The 18666-nt window shown below is 46.1% G+C and overlaps 1 protein-coding gene across 5 annotated transcripts in view; it reads right to left on the reverse strand.

Moving 5' to 3' along the window:
* Window positions 1–2172: 2172 nt before the first annotated feature.
* Window positions 2173–18666, reverse strand: part of cadm4 (cell adhesion molecule 4) — a 146340-nt gene continuing 129846 nt past the window's right edge. For 3 of the 5 annotated variants that reach the window (XM_071535535.1, XM_071535538.1, XM_071535534.1), the window contains exons 6-9: window positions 16178–16350; window positions 8230–8313; window positions 5370–5498; window positions 2173–4079 (exon numbers count right to left, since the gene is read on the reverse strand). In XM_071535535.1, coding sequence (XP_071391636.1) covers window positions 3970–4079; window positions 5370–5498; window positions 8230–8313; window positions 16178–16350 — 496 coding nt within the window. In that variant the 3' untranslated portion in view covers window positions 2173–3969. Of the gene's footprint in view, window positions 4080–4282; window positions 4362–5369; window positions 5499–8229; window positions 8314–16177; window positions 16351–18666 lie in introns of all 5 variants that reach the window. The other 2 variants (XM_071535536.1, XM_071535537.1) reach the window with 2 other exon arrangements.

Raw genomic sequence — 18666 nt, forward strand, 5'->3', positions numbered from 1 at the left:
AGTGGTCCGGAGAGGACCCGGCATTGTAGGGAAAACATAATTAACCTGGTTATGACACAATCTTCACGGCTGTTTTGATTAAACTTGTAAATACAATGCGATGCTCTCTTGTAATAAAAAGGACCTTGCTCACATTAATTAGATTGTTCATCTTGAACTGTGTCGGTGTAAGAAATCACTGATGGAGAGAATAAAGAGAAATCCATCTCTCGCTGCCTGGAACATGGGCATGACAGCAAACACACTCCCTCTCTTCTCTCTCCCTGTTCCTCTTGATCATAGGCCTGCTCTCTCTCTCTACCTCATCTCCTTCCTCTTGGGGTGTATATTTGAATTTTTTCCATTCGTTCTCTCTGTTTTTATTGATCATTTGCCGTCTCTTTCCATACCTCGTGTGGTCTGTTTTTCAATTGTTTTTTTCATTCTTTCTGTCTTTCCCCTGCCTCCCTCCTGCTCCCCATCTAGAGTCTGTCTCGCTCTGTCATCACAAAAAAACAAACTCCCTGACTGGAACACATTATTGATGGAGAAATCTGGTAAAAAAAAAAAAAAGAATAGGCCCCAGCTTCTCTGGCTGCCCGTTCAATTGTTCTGTCTGCCTGAAAGCTCTGTGCTTCCTGATTATGCTATGCCCTGACACACTCAACCACCTCAATCAATGCCCGGTGCTGGTGCCGCCGCTGCGTACATGCCTCCGTGCCTCGCTAAGGTCACACCGCCAAGAAAACAGAAGGCAAACTGCGGTCACCATCCCACCCAATGGGGGGTAACTTGGGTTAGCTTTAAGGACGGATGACATTGTGTCTAATCCACCATGTAGCCACCAGAGATATACAGAGTTTGTGTTTGAATGGGCTGTGATGTTTACTGCAACGCATATAAATGAAATATGGCTGTCATAAATGGTCGTAAAGGGGGAATTCTGAAATGTGAACCCGTTCCAGAGCGTTAATCGATGAAACAAGCGTCGGAGAAATGCTGCGAGAGTTATTCATAGACCTCTTGCTGTCATTATTGGTGAGATTATGGTACATGTGCTTCATGCTATTAACTGTGACAACTGACTGTTGTCTGACTTGTTCCAACCTCATTTTTGGTTATGTCTATTGATTCGATAATCACCCTCAGTGATCACAGCGGCGGTCCGAATGTCATCAGGTCTTGTGGCAGAATTGCATCATTGTTATGGTCGGATAATGGCCAGTTTCCCAGGATGCACTACTGCCAGCAGTAACACTGTGGCAACTACCCAACAGCAAACCCTGTGAAATTGAAGGTGACGGGAATCTTTTTCTACAGACAACATACAGCTTATGCTTGAACAAAAAAAGTTCTGACCATTAACTTTTTATGAAGTTTGTCAGTTGAGGAGTTTCTCTGACAACTGTGAGGAGAAACAGACATAACAACCAGCCAGTGTATGAATCCCATAGGAAAACTACAGACTGCCACCTTCGCTGGAAGGACATGCAGTTCTGTATTGGAGACACACGTATAAAGGAACAATATTCTCAGGTTTATGGGTTTGATAGTGCCAGCCAGGTAAGCTACCCTTGCGTCATCATAAACTTAAGATATGCCTGACCTCGAATTGTGTGTGTTGATTGTTTGTTGCTCAGAGCGTCAACTCACTGGTAGCACCTGGCAAGTCCATTACTTTGATTGCCGTTTGACAATCTGTCTTTATGACAGGCGACCGTGGAGCCTCGCCATCGATGGAAGACAAACACATCGATCTATCACCCGGCGACCTCCGGCGGCTTTCAAATCCAGCCCTGCACACAGATGGACATGTTGAGTGCTTCTCAACAGAATCGGGTATTGATTACGTGGAAGTTAATGGCGGAGTCATATTTTTCTGTGTGCATCTGACTCAACCCCGCTGTCACCCTTTCTTCCCCACTATCTGTTCTTATGATTCATTAGCGCCGCCACAGAGCCTTCTGTTTCGTTTATTCTCTTCATTCTCAATGAGCTGCCAGTTATATCTAGCTCGACTGCCTTCATTTTTTATCTTCCTACCTATAACTCCACTATTCCCCATTGATCCAATCATATGCTCTGTCTCCTGTTCTCCTTCCACGGGATTTCAAAAACAGCTCCCTCTAATTACATAGTAAACACATCCAAAAACCAGACTGATCCCCATGGTTATTTTTGAATTCTTTTTTATTTTGTCGTGCTTTGTATCTTTCCCCTATAAAGAAATAGTTAGCTATATATCAACAGTGACACATGGACTCTAAAATAAACAAGAGCGAAAGACAGGAGAAGAGACGACTAGGCACAGGAGACAAAGAGAGAGAAAGACAGGGAAAGAGAGGAGAGGTAAGAGGGAAAGAGTGAAAAAAGACGGCAATTTTTCTACACTAGATAGAACCAAAAACAAATCATGGGAAGTGTACAGTTCATTAACATTTACAATTATAATAATAACAACAGCAATAATAATAACAGTAACAACAATCATAATTGTTCAAATAATAATAATAATTAATAAAAAACAATAAGACCTCTGGTTTCTCATAAAGACAAATGAAATTTTTTTTATTCTTTTCCATTTTTTTCTTTAAAGATCACTGGACAGTAGTTTGTTCGGCTTTGCACCTCTAGGCTAATATTCTGTGTTAGTATAGTTGCTTCATAATGCGTTTCAATAATAAACTGTTTTCATATTTCTTAAAAGTTTCATTTAATTTATGTTGCTGTTCTCTTTTTTATACAAATAAGGAATTCAGAGATATGTATACTTGTGTCAATGTGTTTACTGTACGTATGAATGTGTGCATGTGTCTGCATATGTGTGGTAGCATTCAGAAAAATATCCATCCATTTCATTTTCTCATTCATTCCTTTTGCTATCACTCCCCTTTTCCTTCTTTTTAAAAGACTTTTAAACCTTTTTATCCTCTTAATGACATTCTAAAATAATTAAGCTTTTCTTTAATGCCTTAGCAAGTCATATTCCTTTCTTCGTTGTCAGGAAAGCAGCCCAGCACTAATCCTTTTATTATTAGGAGCCAACAAAGGAGGAGCGATAGAGGGGGACAGACAGAGAGAAAAAGAAAGAGAGAAGAGAAAAGGGAGAGGACGGAGAACAGGTGAGGAGGACAGAAGAGATGGAGAGCAAATTAAAGGAAAAGAAAAACAACTTTTCCTCACTTTTGCAGAGAGAAAAAAAAATCTGTAATAGCTGATTTTGTCACCAACTATTGGCAAGCCACCCAAGGGATGACAAAACAGAATATTGAGAATAGTTAGCTTGTTCATAAAGTATGAATACTTGCAGAGACTCTGGGCTTACACGCTGCAATGTTGTCAAAGAATTATATATGAGCTGCGCTCTGTGGGCAAGATGCTTTGGCAATTTTAAGTATTTCAATTTTCTTGGATCGGGCGCTCAATAGCAAATGCACCTCCTCCCGATTCCCCCTTCCTCACCCACTGCTCCCTCTCTGCCAGTTAAAGATTGAGCTTTGTGAAATGGATGGTTTTCTCCAGGCATGGAATTACAGCAGTCATCTGCCTCTAATTCCCCTTTTAGTTTGGCGGCCGCACAGACAGACAGAGTGCCGGTTCGCTTTGTGCTCTCCGCTTCCCTCTCGATCAAAATAATTGTGGTATCATTTCTTTTTTTGTCTCCGTTTACATTCACCTCTCCCGCTGTCTCTCTCTGGCTCTCCATTTTCCCTAGTTTCTCCGACCTATATTATATGGCACAGTCGTTAATGGCTAGTGGGTCTATAGACTCTCTTTCTCTCAGTCTGTCTCTGAGTGTGTGGATATGGAGTGGAATGGGGCGGGATGGATTGGCTGTGTGCAGTATTTGTATACAGTCGTTTTCAGAAGGCCGCCTGATATGGCGTGTTGTGTGTGTAGGTGTGTGTGTGTGTGTGTAAATTGGGAGTCAGGGAGAGGAAGGGATAGAGGGAGGAAGTCGGGAGAGAAGAGTAGAGGAGAGGAGGAGGGCTACAGTAGGTACTCCTTCTTGCCCTGGCTGGCGTCGTTCCCATTGAGGAAGGCCTCCTGCACCTCACCGTGCTCATCCAACCCACTGGCCTCATGGGTAAGATAGGAACCTGGATGGAGAGAGAGACAGAGAGAGAGAGAGAAAGAGAGAAAGAGAGAGAGACAGACCAGAAGAGAGAGCAAAAGAGAGAGCAAGAATGGAGATCGAGAGAGGAGATCGGGGAGGGAAGGTTAGCTGGCAAAGCGGCATAATCATTGCAGCGTCATGCAGCATTACCAAACCAAACAGCGCTAATATTATTGAGTACCATACCTGTGATTGATTAATTAATTAGTTCACTGATTATTAGGTCAATACCAAGCAAGAACAGGCTCTCGGGTACGGTACGAGCCTACCGGCGGGGATGAGTGGTAGGGTGACAGATAGGCGCATAGAGGGAAGAGGCAGAAGAGGCGGGAGGGACGAGGAGGAGATAGTAGAGAATAAAAGACAGAGAGGGAGAGGAGATTGACAGAAAAGGGTGGAGGGAAGGTTAGGTACAACAGAACAATGGGACGCTTGTGTCACTCAGAAAACCCATCAAACACATTTCAACACCTCTCGGGTCCATATGATTAATGGATCGGCGCAGCGCAGGTTACAGAGAGCGAGGACCGTTCAAATCATCTTCCCGCTCGTGTGTGCCTTCACTCCGGGGGTGAGTGACACTCTCATTCTTTTCGCCGCAGAGATTGACTGGCACGCTGGCAGCCGAAGCCGGGCCGAAGACAGAGCCCTAATGGCCCTGTCTGCGCGCTGATTGGTTGTAATGGTCCTGTCTCTACGCTGATTGGCGGTCAAGCCATATTGAATGTTGACTGACGGCTTGTCTAGCCATAGGGTGAGAGTAACGGCCCGTGGCGACCGCTCCCTGCCTGCTACAGCGTTCCCGGATCGTCTCTTGGCAGCCGTGGCACCAAGTCGAAGGCTGCCAGCGCGGGGGGGCACTTAAGAAGATAGGGAAGGCGCGTAACAGAGTCTTCCTTTTAATGGATGAGCCTTGATACACTAACGTATAGAGTCATAAAACACGGAGACCACGCCTACATTTCCCACCCCACCATATCTCTCTCTCTCTTCCACCCCGGCCAAGGTCGTTCATCATGGACAGCGTCTGGGTGGAGAGGAGCATCCCGTTCTGTCTGCTCTGCATTGACAATTTTACACCTCCGTTTAAAAGACTATTTTCTAAGAATCTGTAAATAACTTCATTCCACCGATTTTCTTCCACAGTGTCATATGCAAGAAGGTGGAGAGAAATGATAATGTGCGCCTGTGAAATATGTGCTTTAAGTGCCCTGCTGCTGCAAGAAAGTTCTGTGTCTTACTGTGTGTGTGTGTGTGTGTGTGTGTGTGTTACCTTTCTGTCGGACGGAGCACCAGATGGTGACGATGAGGACACAGATGACAGTGAAAACCAGCAGCGCCAGAACGCCCCCTATCACTGCGTACGGTACAGCACTGTGGGTCTCTACCACTGCACCAGGATCTGAGAAAAGAGAAAGAGAGAGAGAGAGAGAGAGAGAAAGAGAGGTGGGGGGAGGAGGGGAGAGAGAGAGAGAGAGAGAGAGACAAAGGCAAGGACAAAAAGACAAACAAAGAGACAAAAAAATGAATCAAAGGAATCAACCGGAGTGAGACGCGGGACAGATGTTGAGGAAAAAAACAGATAAAAGACAAGAGAAAGAGAACACATTAAAAAAACAGCAGCGTGGGAGAGAGGACAGAGAGACAGGAGAGAAGAGAAGTCGATGTCTTCCCACCAAACTTGCATTATCGCCCGTCATCACCCACCGCTTCGCAGACTCCCAGACAGATAGAATGGGTGAGAAAAAGGCAACGGGGAAGAGTGAATAGAGAAATAAGTGTGCCATCCTCTAAAAAGCCACTCCAGCCAAGCACCTGTCAAGAGCACAATGCATTTTGAATGAAGGAAACTTTGCGCGTGTTTTACCCAGAATAATGCAACCCTGGGAAATGAAATCAAACACCTCACCAAAAAGAGATAAAAAGGTAAAAAAAAAAAAAAGTACAATTTTGTGACATTTTGTAGTGTGAAATCGTTGCGGTGAGAAATCGTTCATGTCAACTTTACCTGTATAGTGCTTTTAACTAACGGGATTGTCACAAAGTGCTTTATAGAAGACAAAGGACAAATACAGCAAAAACAAGGATAATGAGAGAACATCGCAAACTCCGTGAAATTGGGCCAGAGCTTTTGCATGTGTGTGAGTGTGTGTGTGTGCATGCGTAGGTGTGTGTGTGTGTGTGTGAGTGGATGTCATTGCGCCGGTAAATACCAGGGCAAGCAGGAAAAGCAGGTGAATGGCAGGCTGCAGGGATGTAGAAAAAGAGAAAGAAATAGCTGGTATAAGGTAGGAGGTGAGGTAGGCTGTGCTGAATAAATGTGTCTTGAGTCTGGACTTAAATAACAAGATGGTGTGTGACTCGCTGACAGTAACAGAAAGCTTATTTCAGGGAGTGGGAGCTGATAGTGGGGCCTATATAGGAGGCAAGGACACAGAGTTATTGACGCAGCTCTTGGACCTTGACAGAATGGAATTAAAACATGAATCATTAATATAGTGCTAACACGTGGGGATCGAGAGAGACGGGGAGAAAGAGAGAGTGATGGAGGCGGAGAAGAAAAGGAGGAGAGGAGGAGCAGGGATTGACGACTGAGGAGGAGAAGGAGAAAGTGCATCTCCCCTGCCCACCTCGGTGTGTGTGTGCATGTGTTTCGTGAGCGAGTGTGAGCGCCTGAGCGAGCACAATGCCTGTGTCACTGTGTCTGAGCGAGTGTGAGTGCACGCCGCCAGCTTCTGTATATGAGCGTGTGTGGGCACACATGCGTGTAAGTGTGTGTGTGTGTGTATGTGTGTGTGTGTGTGTGTGATAAAGTGAATCTCTGCGCGTCTGTGAAAACCCGGGAGACCTGTGATTCGAGTGTGCGGTGTGATCGAGGAGTCGGCCCGGGCAATATTTCATGGCGGAATGAAAAATTAAGCGCTACACCTTTTCTCTTTCTCTCTCTTTCTTCCTCTCTCTCTCTCTCATGCCATTCCCGATCTTAATCCACCACGGCCCAAAGCTCCATGGGAAATGACAGCATAAAAAAGTGCGCCGTTTCTCAGAAGCGCCCCCCCCACCCCTCCAACGATGCGTCAACATCGACTGAGCCGTTCACCGAAATGTTCACGCCACGCTTTTCCTGTATGACTCTTTCTGACATCTCCACACATGCCCAGCAGGAACAACACCTAACTGCCAGAGACAGCAGAAGAAGAAGAAGGATGCCCCTGCTCCCTGCGTTTCATCTCTTCCTCTAAGAAGACAGAGAGGAGACAGAGAGGAACTGAGGGTGTGGAAAGAAAGAATAGATACCACCAGTGAGCCTGTGCATGTGTGTGTGTGTGTGTGTGAGAGAGAGAGGAAGAGAGAGACAGAGAGAGAGAGAGAGAGAGAGAGACAGACAGATACATTCTGCACGTAAAGGAAAGACAGAGAAACTTGAGAGAGAAAGAAAGAAAAAAAATCAGATCCAGGTGGTTGTCTGACTGTATTCCCATCTGAGTATCACACAGTCGGGAAACAGAAAGGCTGCTTGGCTCTACTCTGCTACCCTGTGTGTGTGTGTGTGTGTGTGTGTGTGTGTGAATATGTTTGAGTGGCCTCTCCTCAGCCCTCCAGAGGCTTGTCAGTCAGCTAAAGGCTCGGTGTGCTGCCAGTCCCTTATCCCCACCTCCTACTCAGGCTCTGAGTCATTAGCAGTACACACATGTCCTCCAGCACCAGGAGAGCCACTCCAGGCCACACACACACACACACACACACACACACACACACACACACACACACACACACACACACACACACACACACACACACATCGACAAATGCTGACTGGGCAATGTGTGTGGGGTGCATCAGACAACCATTGATAAGAAAGAGAGAGAGAGAGAGGGGAAGATAGATAGAGTGGGTGGTTGCACATGGTGCATACCCAAGTGTGTGCAAGCACGCACACCCATGTAGATGCAGGGCAAAGGAAGGTTACAGCAGAAAAAGAGGAGTGTGTGTGTGTGTGTGTGTGTGTGTGTCGGAGAAGGCCACCTGAGAGCCATCAGATGAGCAGGGGAGTGGAAGGAGGGTGACACCGAAGGAGAGGTGGGAAGGACGAGGAGAGAGATGGAGGATGAAGAGGGGAGTGTGTACGTTACCTTTGGGGTTCGGGGCCAAGCTGTGTGTTAGGAGGGTTGGGGTGGTAGGAGTGGGAGGGACCATGGTAGTGACTGACACATTATCTACAGACAGACAGGGAAGGGGATAACACACACATACACAAACACTATTATCTACAACATGCAGCAAACATTTCAACACATGCTTTGCAGGGCTTTCTAGCGAGATGACTATTATGTGATAAATGTTACATGCAAAAGAATGGTTGAATCCTAATCTTCCCTATGTTTCTTGGCTGTTCTGCCTTAGCCTCCTGCTCAATAATCATTGGACGCGAGACATTAGCTTGTCCCTTCCAATGAGTTTTGAGAGGGAAGGGGAAAACCACACAAGGGCTTGAGGAAAGACATGATTCAAACATTGATCAGGAATCGTGGCCGATTCCATTTCGATTCCGGAGACAAATGTTACTAATTATTTTCCCAAATCGACCGTGGCCGAAACGGAATCGATCTCGACCTCTGACAAGCGATAAGGACGGGGACAAATGGCGTTCCCTGGCGGTCTTCTACACCAACCAAGGGGGTTAAAAGAGACGTTTACGGTGGAGATGACATGCTTTAAAGCAGAGGCTAAAAGGGAATTACACCTGGCAGACTGACATTCATCTGCACAGTAGCTGGAATATATGGGAACACATTCTCTGCCACTGACACATTCTCGGTGGTACAATGGCAGGGGAGACAGAGACATTGTCTGTGACAGATGCATTCCCAATGGAACAGTGCCACGCAGGGACTGTCTCATTCAATGCAGAACAATAGCTTGGATCTTGACATATTCTCCAAATCAATGGCTGAGACACAATGGTAGGTGGGAGAGGTAGAAGAGGGACAAGTTCATATTGCTGTTAAAGACAAAAATAATGGGAGACAGGAACTAAAAGCCAGATGGAGGAGTGGGTGTGTCTGCGTGTGTCTGTGTGTGGGAGCATCAGCACTTTCACTTTCAATAACATGCCACTTCATCAAACGATCTCTATAAAACCGCAACGTGCGGGAGTAGTCTATGTAGCTTCAAGACACACACAGATACACACTCACACACACACACGCACGCACCCCTCATCCGCAAATAGACACACACACACACACCTTATCCGCACCACAAAGAAATACATGCAGGCTTGCTCGTGCACTCACACATACACACACACTCCACATGTGCGTGTATGAGTACATGGGCGCACACACACACACACACACACACACACACACCCTCGCATGGGCATACAGAAACATTCCCTCACACACACACCCACACACACACACGCAGACACACACTCTCGCTGCCCTTTCTGCTCAGGAGTAATTTATTGGTAAGTATTCCTCTGTCTGTTCTCCCCCTTTCTCCCACTGGCCCTGAGATCATCAATCTCTTTTTGCACTCCTCTTATGTCAGCACAACTCTCACCCCCCCCCCCCCCCCCCCCCCCCCCCCACTCCCCTCTCTCTTTTTTCTTCATGGCCAACCACGGTCTTCTTCTCTCCGCAAAGAAAGAAATGCATGCGATGAGTACTGTATTGTGCGGGAAAGACAAAGAGAGAAACACAAGTTTTCGCAGAGACGGAGCGGAGGAGGGAGGATGGAGCAGGGAGAGGGAGAGGGAGAGAGAGAGAGGGAGAGAGAGAGAGAGAGAGGAAGAGAGAGAGAGACAGTGCCCTTACACGCACACACTTTGATGGACATATTGACGTGTGTGTGTGTGTGTTCTTGGCCCCACGTGTGTGGGAAGAATTACAGCAGCAGATAACAGGAACCGGCGTGTGTGTGTGTGTGTGTGTGTGTGTGTGCGTGTGGCTACCGTACTGAGTGCATGTGTGATGTGTGTGTGTTTGTGTGTGTGGGTGCACGTATGTGTGCATGTGGTCCTCACTTGAGGCTGAGGATTAATGGCCAGGGTCGGTGCACTAATTAACTGGACGCTGATTAATTTCTCTTGACCATCAGGAATGACCTAAAAAAAAAAAATATTCTCCATTTCCTACTTTCTCTATCTCTCACTCTCTTTCTCCTCTCTCTTCTTCAACGGAACTCTCTCCCCTCATCCTCTACATCCCCCCCCCCCTCGCATTCTCTCATTCGGTTGCCTCTCTGGTTTCGTTCCTCGGCGGCTTCGCTCCCTCGCTCTCTCTCCCTCTCCCTCTCTTCAGATTAATTAAGGAGAATGCCGTACAGCTGTCGTTCTCTTGGCCGATAGCGTCCCTTTTTTTTCTCCACATCATATTGTTATTCATTAACACTATATGGCTGCCAATCAGGCACGCAGCCCATGTTATTTCCAGGGATGGATGTGGCGGCGCTTGCGATAATGACGTTTCCCCTCGTATCTCATTCTCGCAGACGCACGCCTGAGGATACTGCGTCGCCATTTTGGATGAGCCCTGTTATTCTTTCATGTTCGGTTCCTGCTTACGAGGCCTTGCCCAGGGTATTGGTGGCTACAGCTGTCAATCAGCGGGCGTTGGTCGGAGGTCTTCTGACCTGCCCACAAGGTCAGCATTGATTGGTTGAAGACTCGCGCAAAAATTCACTCAGAAGTCAATTGAGGTGCTTTGTCACGCATAGAGGAAAGCTGCGCTGAAGATGAGTTTTTTAACAAGTTTGACTTTGCATAATCTCTCTCCGTCTTCCTCCACCCACAACCTCTTTCAACTTTCACTCTATTCTTTTTTTCCAAGTCTCACTTCATTAAATGGAGGTCCATGTTTTTCATTCCAATTATCCTAACGGCTCATTACAACAGCCAAGCAGACCCACACTAATCCCCTGCTCACCTAGTACAGCTCTCCATCTCACTGTCTTCCATCCATTCAACTTTCTATCACTCCCCTCTGCCCACCATGAACCTTTCTTTAAAACTATTTGTCTCTCTCTTTCTCTCCTACCTCACTTCCCCTTCTGTCTTGCAGATACCATCACGCACACACACACACACATACACACACACACACACACATACACACACACGCACGTGTATTTACATACATGCAAATGCTCAAACATTTCTTATCTCCCCGCTATCTCCCAATCTCCATCGCTCCCTCCCTCTCTCGCCCTCCCTCTCCCTCTTCCTCTCTCCCTCTCTCTCTCTCTCTCCATCTCCAACACTCTCTCATGCAATTCAATTCTAATGGGTTTTATTGGCTTGGCGATTCATCTGAGTACAGCAGCTCAGTTCAATTACATAAGCGAGCCCTCCGGGCTTTCACCAGACAATCAGCAACATTCTCCTCCCAGCGACACGCACATGCACGCACGTATGTGTGTGTGCGTGCACATGCACACACACATGCACACACAAAATCCAATTCCTCCTTAACAATGGTGGCAAAAGAGATGAAGCAACCAACCAAGGCCACATCCTTTCCGCATTCTGCAGATACCAGGTGTGTGTCTGTGTGTATATGTGTGTGTGTGTGCTCTCTTGGGGGTGTGTGTGTGTGCGTGTGAATGTGTGTGTATGTCCTCACTTGTGTCTGTTGTCTGCGGTTCACCCAAAAGAATTTCTCACATTTATATCATTACTGATATTCTGAAATTTGGCAGAGAATTAGTTCTATTGTATTGACTTGTGTGTGTGTGTGTGCGCACGCACACACACACACACACACCCGCACAAACTAAAACAATCTCTTTCTCTCTCTCTTTCTCTCTCTCTCTTTGTGTCTCTCTCACTCACAAATAAACTCATTCAGGCATGCGCACACACACACACACACTCACCCACACATGGGGATACATGAACACACGCGCGTGGACAGCAGAATAAAGCTTGACTTCGATGCATCACGTCTTTGTCGAGGCCCGGCCTCCCCGGAGAGCTTCCCACCTCTCGCTCTCAATTCTCCTTCGCCAGCGCCGAGCCAGCCTCCCTTCATAAACTGACAGTGCCTAAAGCACCTGCGACAAATTGGCAGCCACTTTCGCCTGATTTTGTGCTCGGTGTGCGGACCCTGATGGCAGATAACTCTCACAGAGGGAAGGTTGACACGAAGCGAGACAGAGAGAGGGGGGGGAGAGGGAAGAGAGAGCATTGGTAGTTTTTCTGCACCTGCCATAAAATTGTTTCTTTTTCGCTGACTCATCCTTTACAACCTTTACTCATCCTGCCCACCGCCACCTCCTCCACCCCCACTCCCCCCTCCCGATGCATCCTGGGATTCCCTCCGGGAGGGCTGGGAGGCAACTAATCTGACGTTCCGTTTATCTGACAGGCCGCGGTACCGAATGCTAACCTGCCTTCGACCTCCATCGTCTCCCTTGTCTCTCTCTCTTTTCTTCCCTCCCTCCCTCCCTCCTTCTATCCATCCATCCCCTCCCCACCTCCTCATCCATCCCCTCCCCACCTCCTGCCTTCGACCTCCATTGTCTCCCTTGTCTCTCTCTCTTTTCTTCCCTCCCTCCCTCCCTCCTTCTGTCCATCCATCCCCTCCCCACCTCCTCATTCTGTTCACCTCCCCTCTGTTTCCTCTCCACGCCTCATTCTCAGACAGCCAGGCCTCCCTTGGGTAAGAGACTGAACTGCAGCTGACCCGAGAAAGGAGGGCAAACTGGTGGCAAGGTGAAAATAGTAGGAAGTGTGGAGGGAGGGAGGGTCAGCGGGAGAGGGAGGAATGGAGAGAGGAGCAGAGAGAAGGAGAAGAGAGAGAGAGAGAAAGGGGCAATGGACAGAAGGAGGAAAGGGGTGAGAATAGCAGGAAGGAAGAATAGGGAGGAAAGCAGCGGGGAGGGGGAGAGAAAAAAGGAAAATGAGGCGAATGGGGCAAAAGAGAGAATATACTGTAGATGAAAGAGTGGAGAGAGGGAAGGATAGCAGAACGAGGGAGGAAAAGATGTAGTGAAACGAGAGACAGAGAGCTTCAGAGAGTTAGTGTGACTGACTGAATGAAATGGAAATGAGAAAAGCGCTCGCAGAGAATGAAATGGAGAAATCCATGCATACTTGAAAGAGAGCCGCTGAAAAAATACGGGATAAAAAGAAGAGCCAGAGTAGGATGAGGCAGTATCCTTTCCATCACCACAGTCTTTGGGAGTAAGTGAGGGGCTTTGTTCCAAAATGAGATATCCTCCATTTGAAAGAAGAAAAAAAAAAAAAACGCCGCCTACTCTTACATTGTGATTGGTGTGGCGTGAAAAGAAAAGCTCATTGTGGGTTACTGTTAAGAGTTATGAGTCATCTAAATACAGTACATTTGCTTACAAAATAGCCACGCTTTTGAGGGTGCAATCGTCCGTGTCTTTTAAATGTTGACTGATGAATTCCAGGTAGCAGTTTTTTCAAAAATGGATATGTATATGTAGCATTTAGGGATTAATTCTTCAACACTATATTCCACCCATGGAAATCTCTACAAGCCTATTTCAATCACCACAAAGAAGCTGTTTATACTCCTCTATAAAATAACCCATGTTGGCTAATTTTGGGCTGACAGAAATGTCAAATAAACAGCACTATATTTATGCTTCATTTGCAAATACTCACATATTAAACTTTATAGCCTGAATGCAATGAGTTCACTTGACATTTCAAATGGGAAAATATTAGCAGTGAGATACAGGGAAATCAATGATGTTGATTCCTGTCATACGGTCTACAGATTAATATGATGGCAGGATCAGTGGTATAATTTAAGCTCTTTGAGACAAGATTCAAAAATATCTGGCCAGTGGGGAGTACATATTTTCTGAAGTACAGTAAACCACCTTTGATACAGAGCTACGGCAGGAGGATTTCTGAAGCTGATTGCTGGAAATCCTTGGCGCGGAGCCGAAGAGCTGAAGAGCCGACGCTTGGCTTACGGTGAGTTTCTAGTCTTTTATGGATTTTGGTTGAGGCAAGCTGCTCTAGCGAAAATGCACCTTTTTCTCAATAACAGCAAATAAGAAGAAAGAGAGCGAGATAAAACAAATTAATGACCAGTACAGAGCAACAGCGTGAAATAAAGAAGATAAATGATTAAATGTGGAAAAAAAAAAAATGGCACAGAGAAAAACAAATGGGAACGACAGCTAGAAAATGGTGAAGCTAAAGGAGAGAAGAGGAGGAGGAGGGAGAAAGACAGGACGTTTTTCTACAGAGGTGGCAGTGCACATCAAAGCTAGACATGTCTAACCTTCTAGGAGAGAGAGAGGGAGGGAAGAGAAAGAGAGAGAGAGACAGAGAGGGAGAGAGGGAGAGAGAGGTGGGTGGGGATGTCACCTTTCATCTTGCCACCATTGCCACCCTTGATGCCTGCTTTCTCTCTCCGTGTGGAAAGCTGCCATTATGTGTGCCGTTTGATGCTAGACGTGCTTGTACAAGAGTGTGAGTGTGTGTATGTGTGTGTGTGTGTGTGTGTGTGTGTGTGTGTGTGTGTGTGTGTGTGTGTATGAGTGTGATGGATGCATGAGGGGGCGCTAACCAAAGGCAGCCCAAAAATGTTACATAAGATATCGTGCCTCTCATCCTTCCCTCCCTCCCTCCTCTGCTTCTGATCTACAAATCAGGTGTGTTTGGGTGCAATGACAGGAGCAACCAGCAGGGGGTGGAGCAGATCAAAAGGGCATAGTTGCTGACTGAGTAGCGTGCGCATGTAATTGGGCCAAGACACAAATGTATGGGATGTGAAAACTGTTGATGCCTCTAATGGTTTTGCTTTACCACTGTTCCATTAAAACCTCACAACCCCTATTTAGTTTCTATTTTGACTAAAATATGGTATTAAGTGTTGATTACATAGCATTAAGACACACAAGCCCCATTTAATAACATAATCTTTTCAAACATGTTGGCCTCAGTGAGAAAATTGCCACGTTTTTCTCATTTTCTGAAAAGTTGACTTTATGGTGATAAAAGATTTTCATCTGACAGCAGCGGGCTGAAAACCTCCACCATCATCCTCTTGGAGCAACAGTGCACAATATATCTGGGTCAACCTTCATTAAGAATTTAGTCATCAAGACGCAGTGCATCTGGGTGCAACATCTTGGAACTCTTGTAAAATCCTAATAACAAAAAAAAAAAAAAGAAAAAAAAAACCTTCACCCACATCATTCTCTCCTCTCTGCTATCTCTGCTCTCAAGCAACTGGTGGATCTCAACTGGGGAGATTTCCAGAATTTTAAATGGCACATCTGCTCCTTTGTTGTTTTTTTTTGTCACATTTAACCATGTGAAATTCAGAGGGAACCATGTTTCCGTGCCAACGGAGTCGTCATCTGTAATTCTTGTCGAGAGAGAGCAGCCCACATGAACCCTGAGTTTAATTAATCTGCTGTCTATATTATACTGTATATTATCTCTTTGCGATGTATGTGAAGTCCTCTTGTCCTTGTATCCTGTGTGTCAGCATGTACTGTGAAATTATGTAAGTTCTCAATATATCTTATCACCAGTGTCACAGAGAAAAACATCCTGTACATTTATTTATATTTACTTGGAGACTTTAAGTTATTCTGAAATCCCTGGAGATAGGATTAGGTCATCAGAAGACATGATGAATTGTCTCTTCACAACAGTTAATAAGAATAATGATGTTGGTGACTAGCATCTGCACACGGTATTTCTTCCTGTTGAATCAATAGCTCTGTTGAATCAATAGCGCAGGAGGTTTAGCAGAGGTTTCCTGCTGTGTACCGAATCAAGAAAACAAATTAAACTGAGAGACAGATGAGACAAGAATCAGGATTTACTGAGTCTGTTGCCCAACGCAGACCAGAACGCTCGGGCTAGAAAGAGAGGGGGGATAAAAAAGGATCAATGAAATATAAAAGTTTTCACAAAAATTAATCATAAACCCAAACACAAGGACAAGAAATGGAACTAACAAAGGGTCAATTAAACAGAAAAGTTAATAATCGCCCCACATTCAAGGACTAGTCATGGACAAAAAAAATCCTAAATAAGCTCCTACAAATAATTAATTGGTAGCCATGGTTACTCACCGTAGACCAATAGGGTGTAGTGGTCGGCGGCGCGGCCGAAGTTGTTCTGGGCCTGGCAAAGGTACGTGCCGTTGTGTGATTGGCTGAGACGGGAGATCTGGAGGGTGGGGCCGGAAATCTCCGCCCTCTCAGGTAAAGTCTCATTGATCCTGGACCACTGGATGTTCCTGGGCCTGGAAATCCAGGGAAGAGAGGAGGGAAGGAGGCACTTTTTTTTTTTTACATTTTTGATTTGGATTATTTAATGAAAACACAGAACTACTTCGAATCATCCACATGAAATCACCACATGAATACAACACACACACACACACACACACACACACACACACACACACACACACACAAATGCAAACATGACACCCAACAAATCCTGTGACAGCAGCCTATGCAGACACAACTGTCATTCAAATATAGTGAGAGATTTGAAAGAAGAAAGTAGAGAAAGTACCATCACTACTACTACTACTACTACTACTACTAGAATGAGATGCACAAAAAAGAGGTAAAGAAGGAGGGATGAGAAGAAAATGTGAGAGGTGTTCGAGTTGGAGGTGTGGAGAAATTTGGAGTCAGAGCCACGGAGAGAGAGGGTGACATCCTGACAGATAAATAGATGAAGAGATTGACGGTCAGAGGGCGGGGGGGTGGGGGTGGGGGATGGGGGGCAGGAGGGCTGGCAGGGGGAGGCGAGGGAGGGCAGAGGAGAGAGAAATAGGGTGTCTGATGGGCAGAGAGGAAAAACACGGGCATGTGGGGAGAGCGGGTTAGAAATGGATGATTTACAGATAGAAGAGAGAGAGAGATGGGGGGTGGGGGGGTGGGGGGGGGCAGGAGATGAAAGGAACAAGGGGAGGACAAAATGAAAGACGGGCAGAAAGACCAGACAGGAGGCACAAGGATTAAAGAGACAGCATGGTGAACAAAGCTCTGTATGTGTGTGTGTGTGTGTGTGTGTGTGTATATGTATATGTGTGTGTGTGTGTGTGTGTGTGTGTCTGGCGGAGTGTCATGGCTCATGCCACCCTGGCCAGATTACAATCCTGACTCATCTGAGTCCTAATCCCTCAGGAAGTCTAATTAAACCTCTTCTTTGCCTAGTCACATACACACAAACACACACACACACACACACACACACACACACACACACACACACACACACACAAATACTCATGCCCCCCCACACACACCCCTTGCACACACACAATCTCTCTCTCTCTCTCTCACACGCACACATAAACACACACATACAAAAATACTCACGCCCTCACACATATTCACTCATGCATACACACACACACACACACACACACACACACACGAATAAGCAAGCAATCAAGCAAAATGACAGACACCCTCTCTTTCTTTCCGCCTCTCCCTTTCTCACTCTTCCTAATAACAAAGAGACAACAAGCGCCCCCCTCCACCAAAAGGAAATGGCATATAATTGGTCATTAATGCTTAACAGGCAGTTAACGGGGCCACAGAGGATGCAAGGGTGACAAGGGGACTGTAATGTGTGTGTGTGTGTGTATGTGTGCAGTCCAGCGTGAGATGAGGGTCACAGTCCAGAGTGGCCCTCCTGTCCCATCTCTCATGTTTCACTGTCACATACACACACACACACACACAGTCCCCAACCAGCCGTTACAAAGCTTTAGTGGGGCTACAGCCAATGTGCTTCTCAGCCAGTGTTTACTATGGGACTTCACTGAAGTTATCACTCGTACACACGCATTCACACACATACACACACACTCACACACACACACACACTCACACTGGCTGGAGCTTTACTGGGGAGCTTTAGTGGACTTGATGCCCACAGACAGACGGACCATCTAGAGGAGGATTTAAGAGCTTAGGACCCAATACCCTTCTGGAAAGTGCACAAAGGGCTGTGAACACGCTGTGAAAGGGCTTTGTTTCAAAGCTGGCTCTTAAATTTGTCAACTACTGATGGGGTGTAGTGACTGCACCCTCACACACAGTCACACACACGTTTCTATTGCAAGAGAGAACTTTCTGTTGACTAAATTCATTCCCTAACCCCTGAACACCACACCAATTCAAGCCTGATCTGATACACTCTTATGCTGAAAGTTTGTAAAAATCCATTCTACCTCCGTCTTTAGTTCTTTTTTCTCTCTGTCCTCCACGCTATGAAAGATGGGAGTGGGGTGGGAGTGGGGGGGGGGGGGGGGGGGGGGACTATGGATTGGGCTGTGTCCGCCCGTCAAACATGAAATCTCAGGTGACATCATCGGTTTGATGAAATGTGGAAGGATGATCGCTGCACTGTGTTCCAGCTTTTAAAAAATTTAACTGACTGGCCTAATGGGGGAGCTGAATACAAGTGTTAGCTAAAAGCCTCTAAACTCTCATCTACTCAACAAACAATGAAACCCTGTGCAAATACAGTGTCAAAATGAGAGGTGAGATGACAATTTTTTACTGTGCCATAATATCATATTGTGAAAATGTCG

Source organism: Centroberyx affinis, unplaced genomic scaffold, assembly GCF_046629955.1.
Source record: "Centroberyx affinis isolate AG114_WGS23_722 - 3 ecotype Tasmania unplaced genomic scaffold, CSIRO-AGI_Caff_v1 ptg002726l_1, whole genome shotgun sequence".
Lineage (NCBI taxonomy): Eukaryota > Metazoa > Chordata > Actinopteri > Beryciformes > Berycidae > Centroberyx > Centroberyx affinis.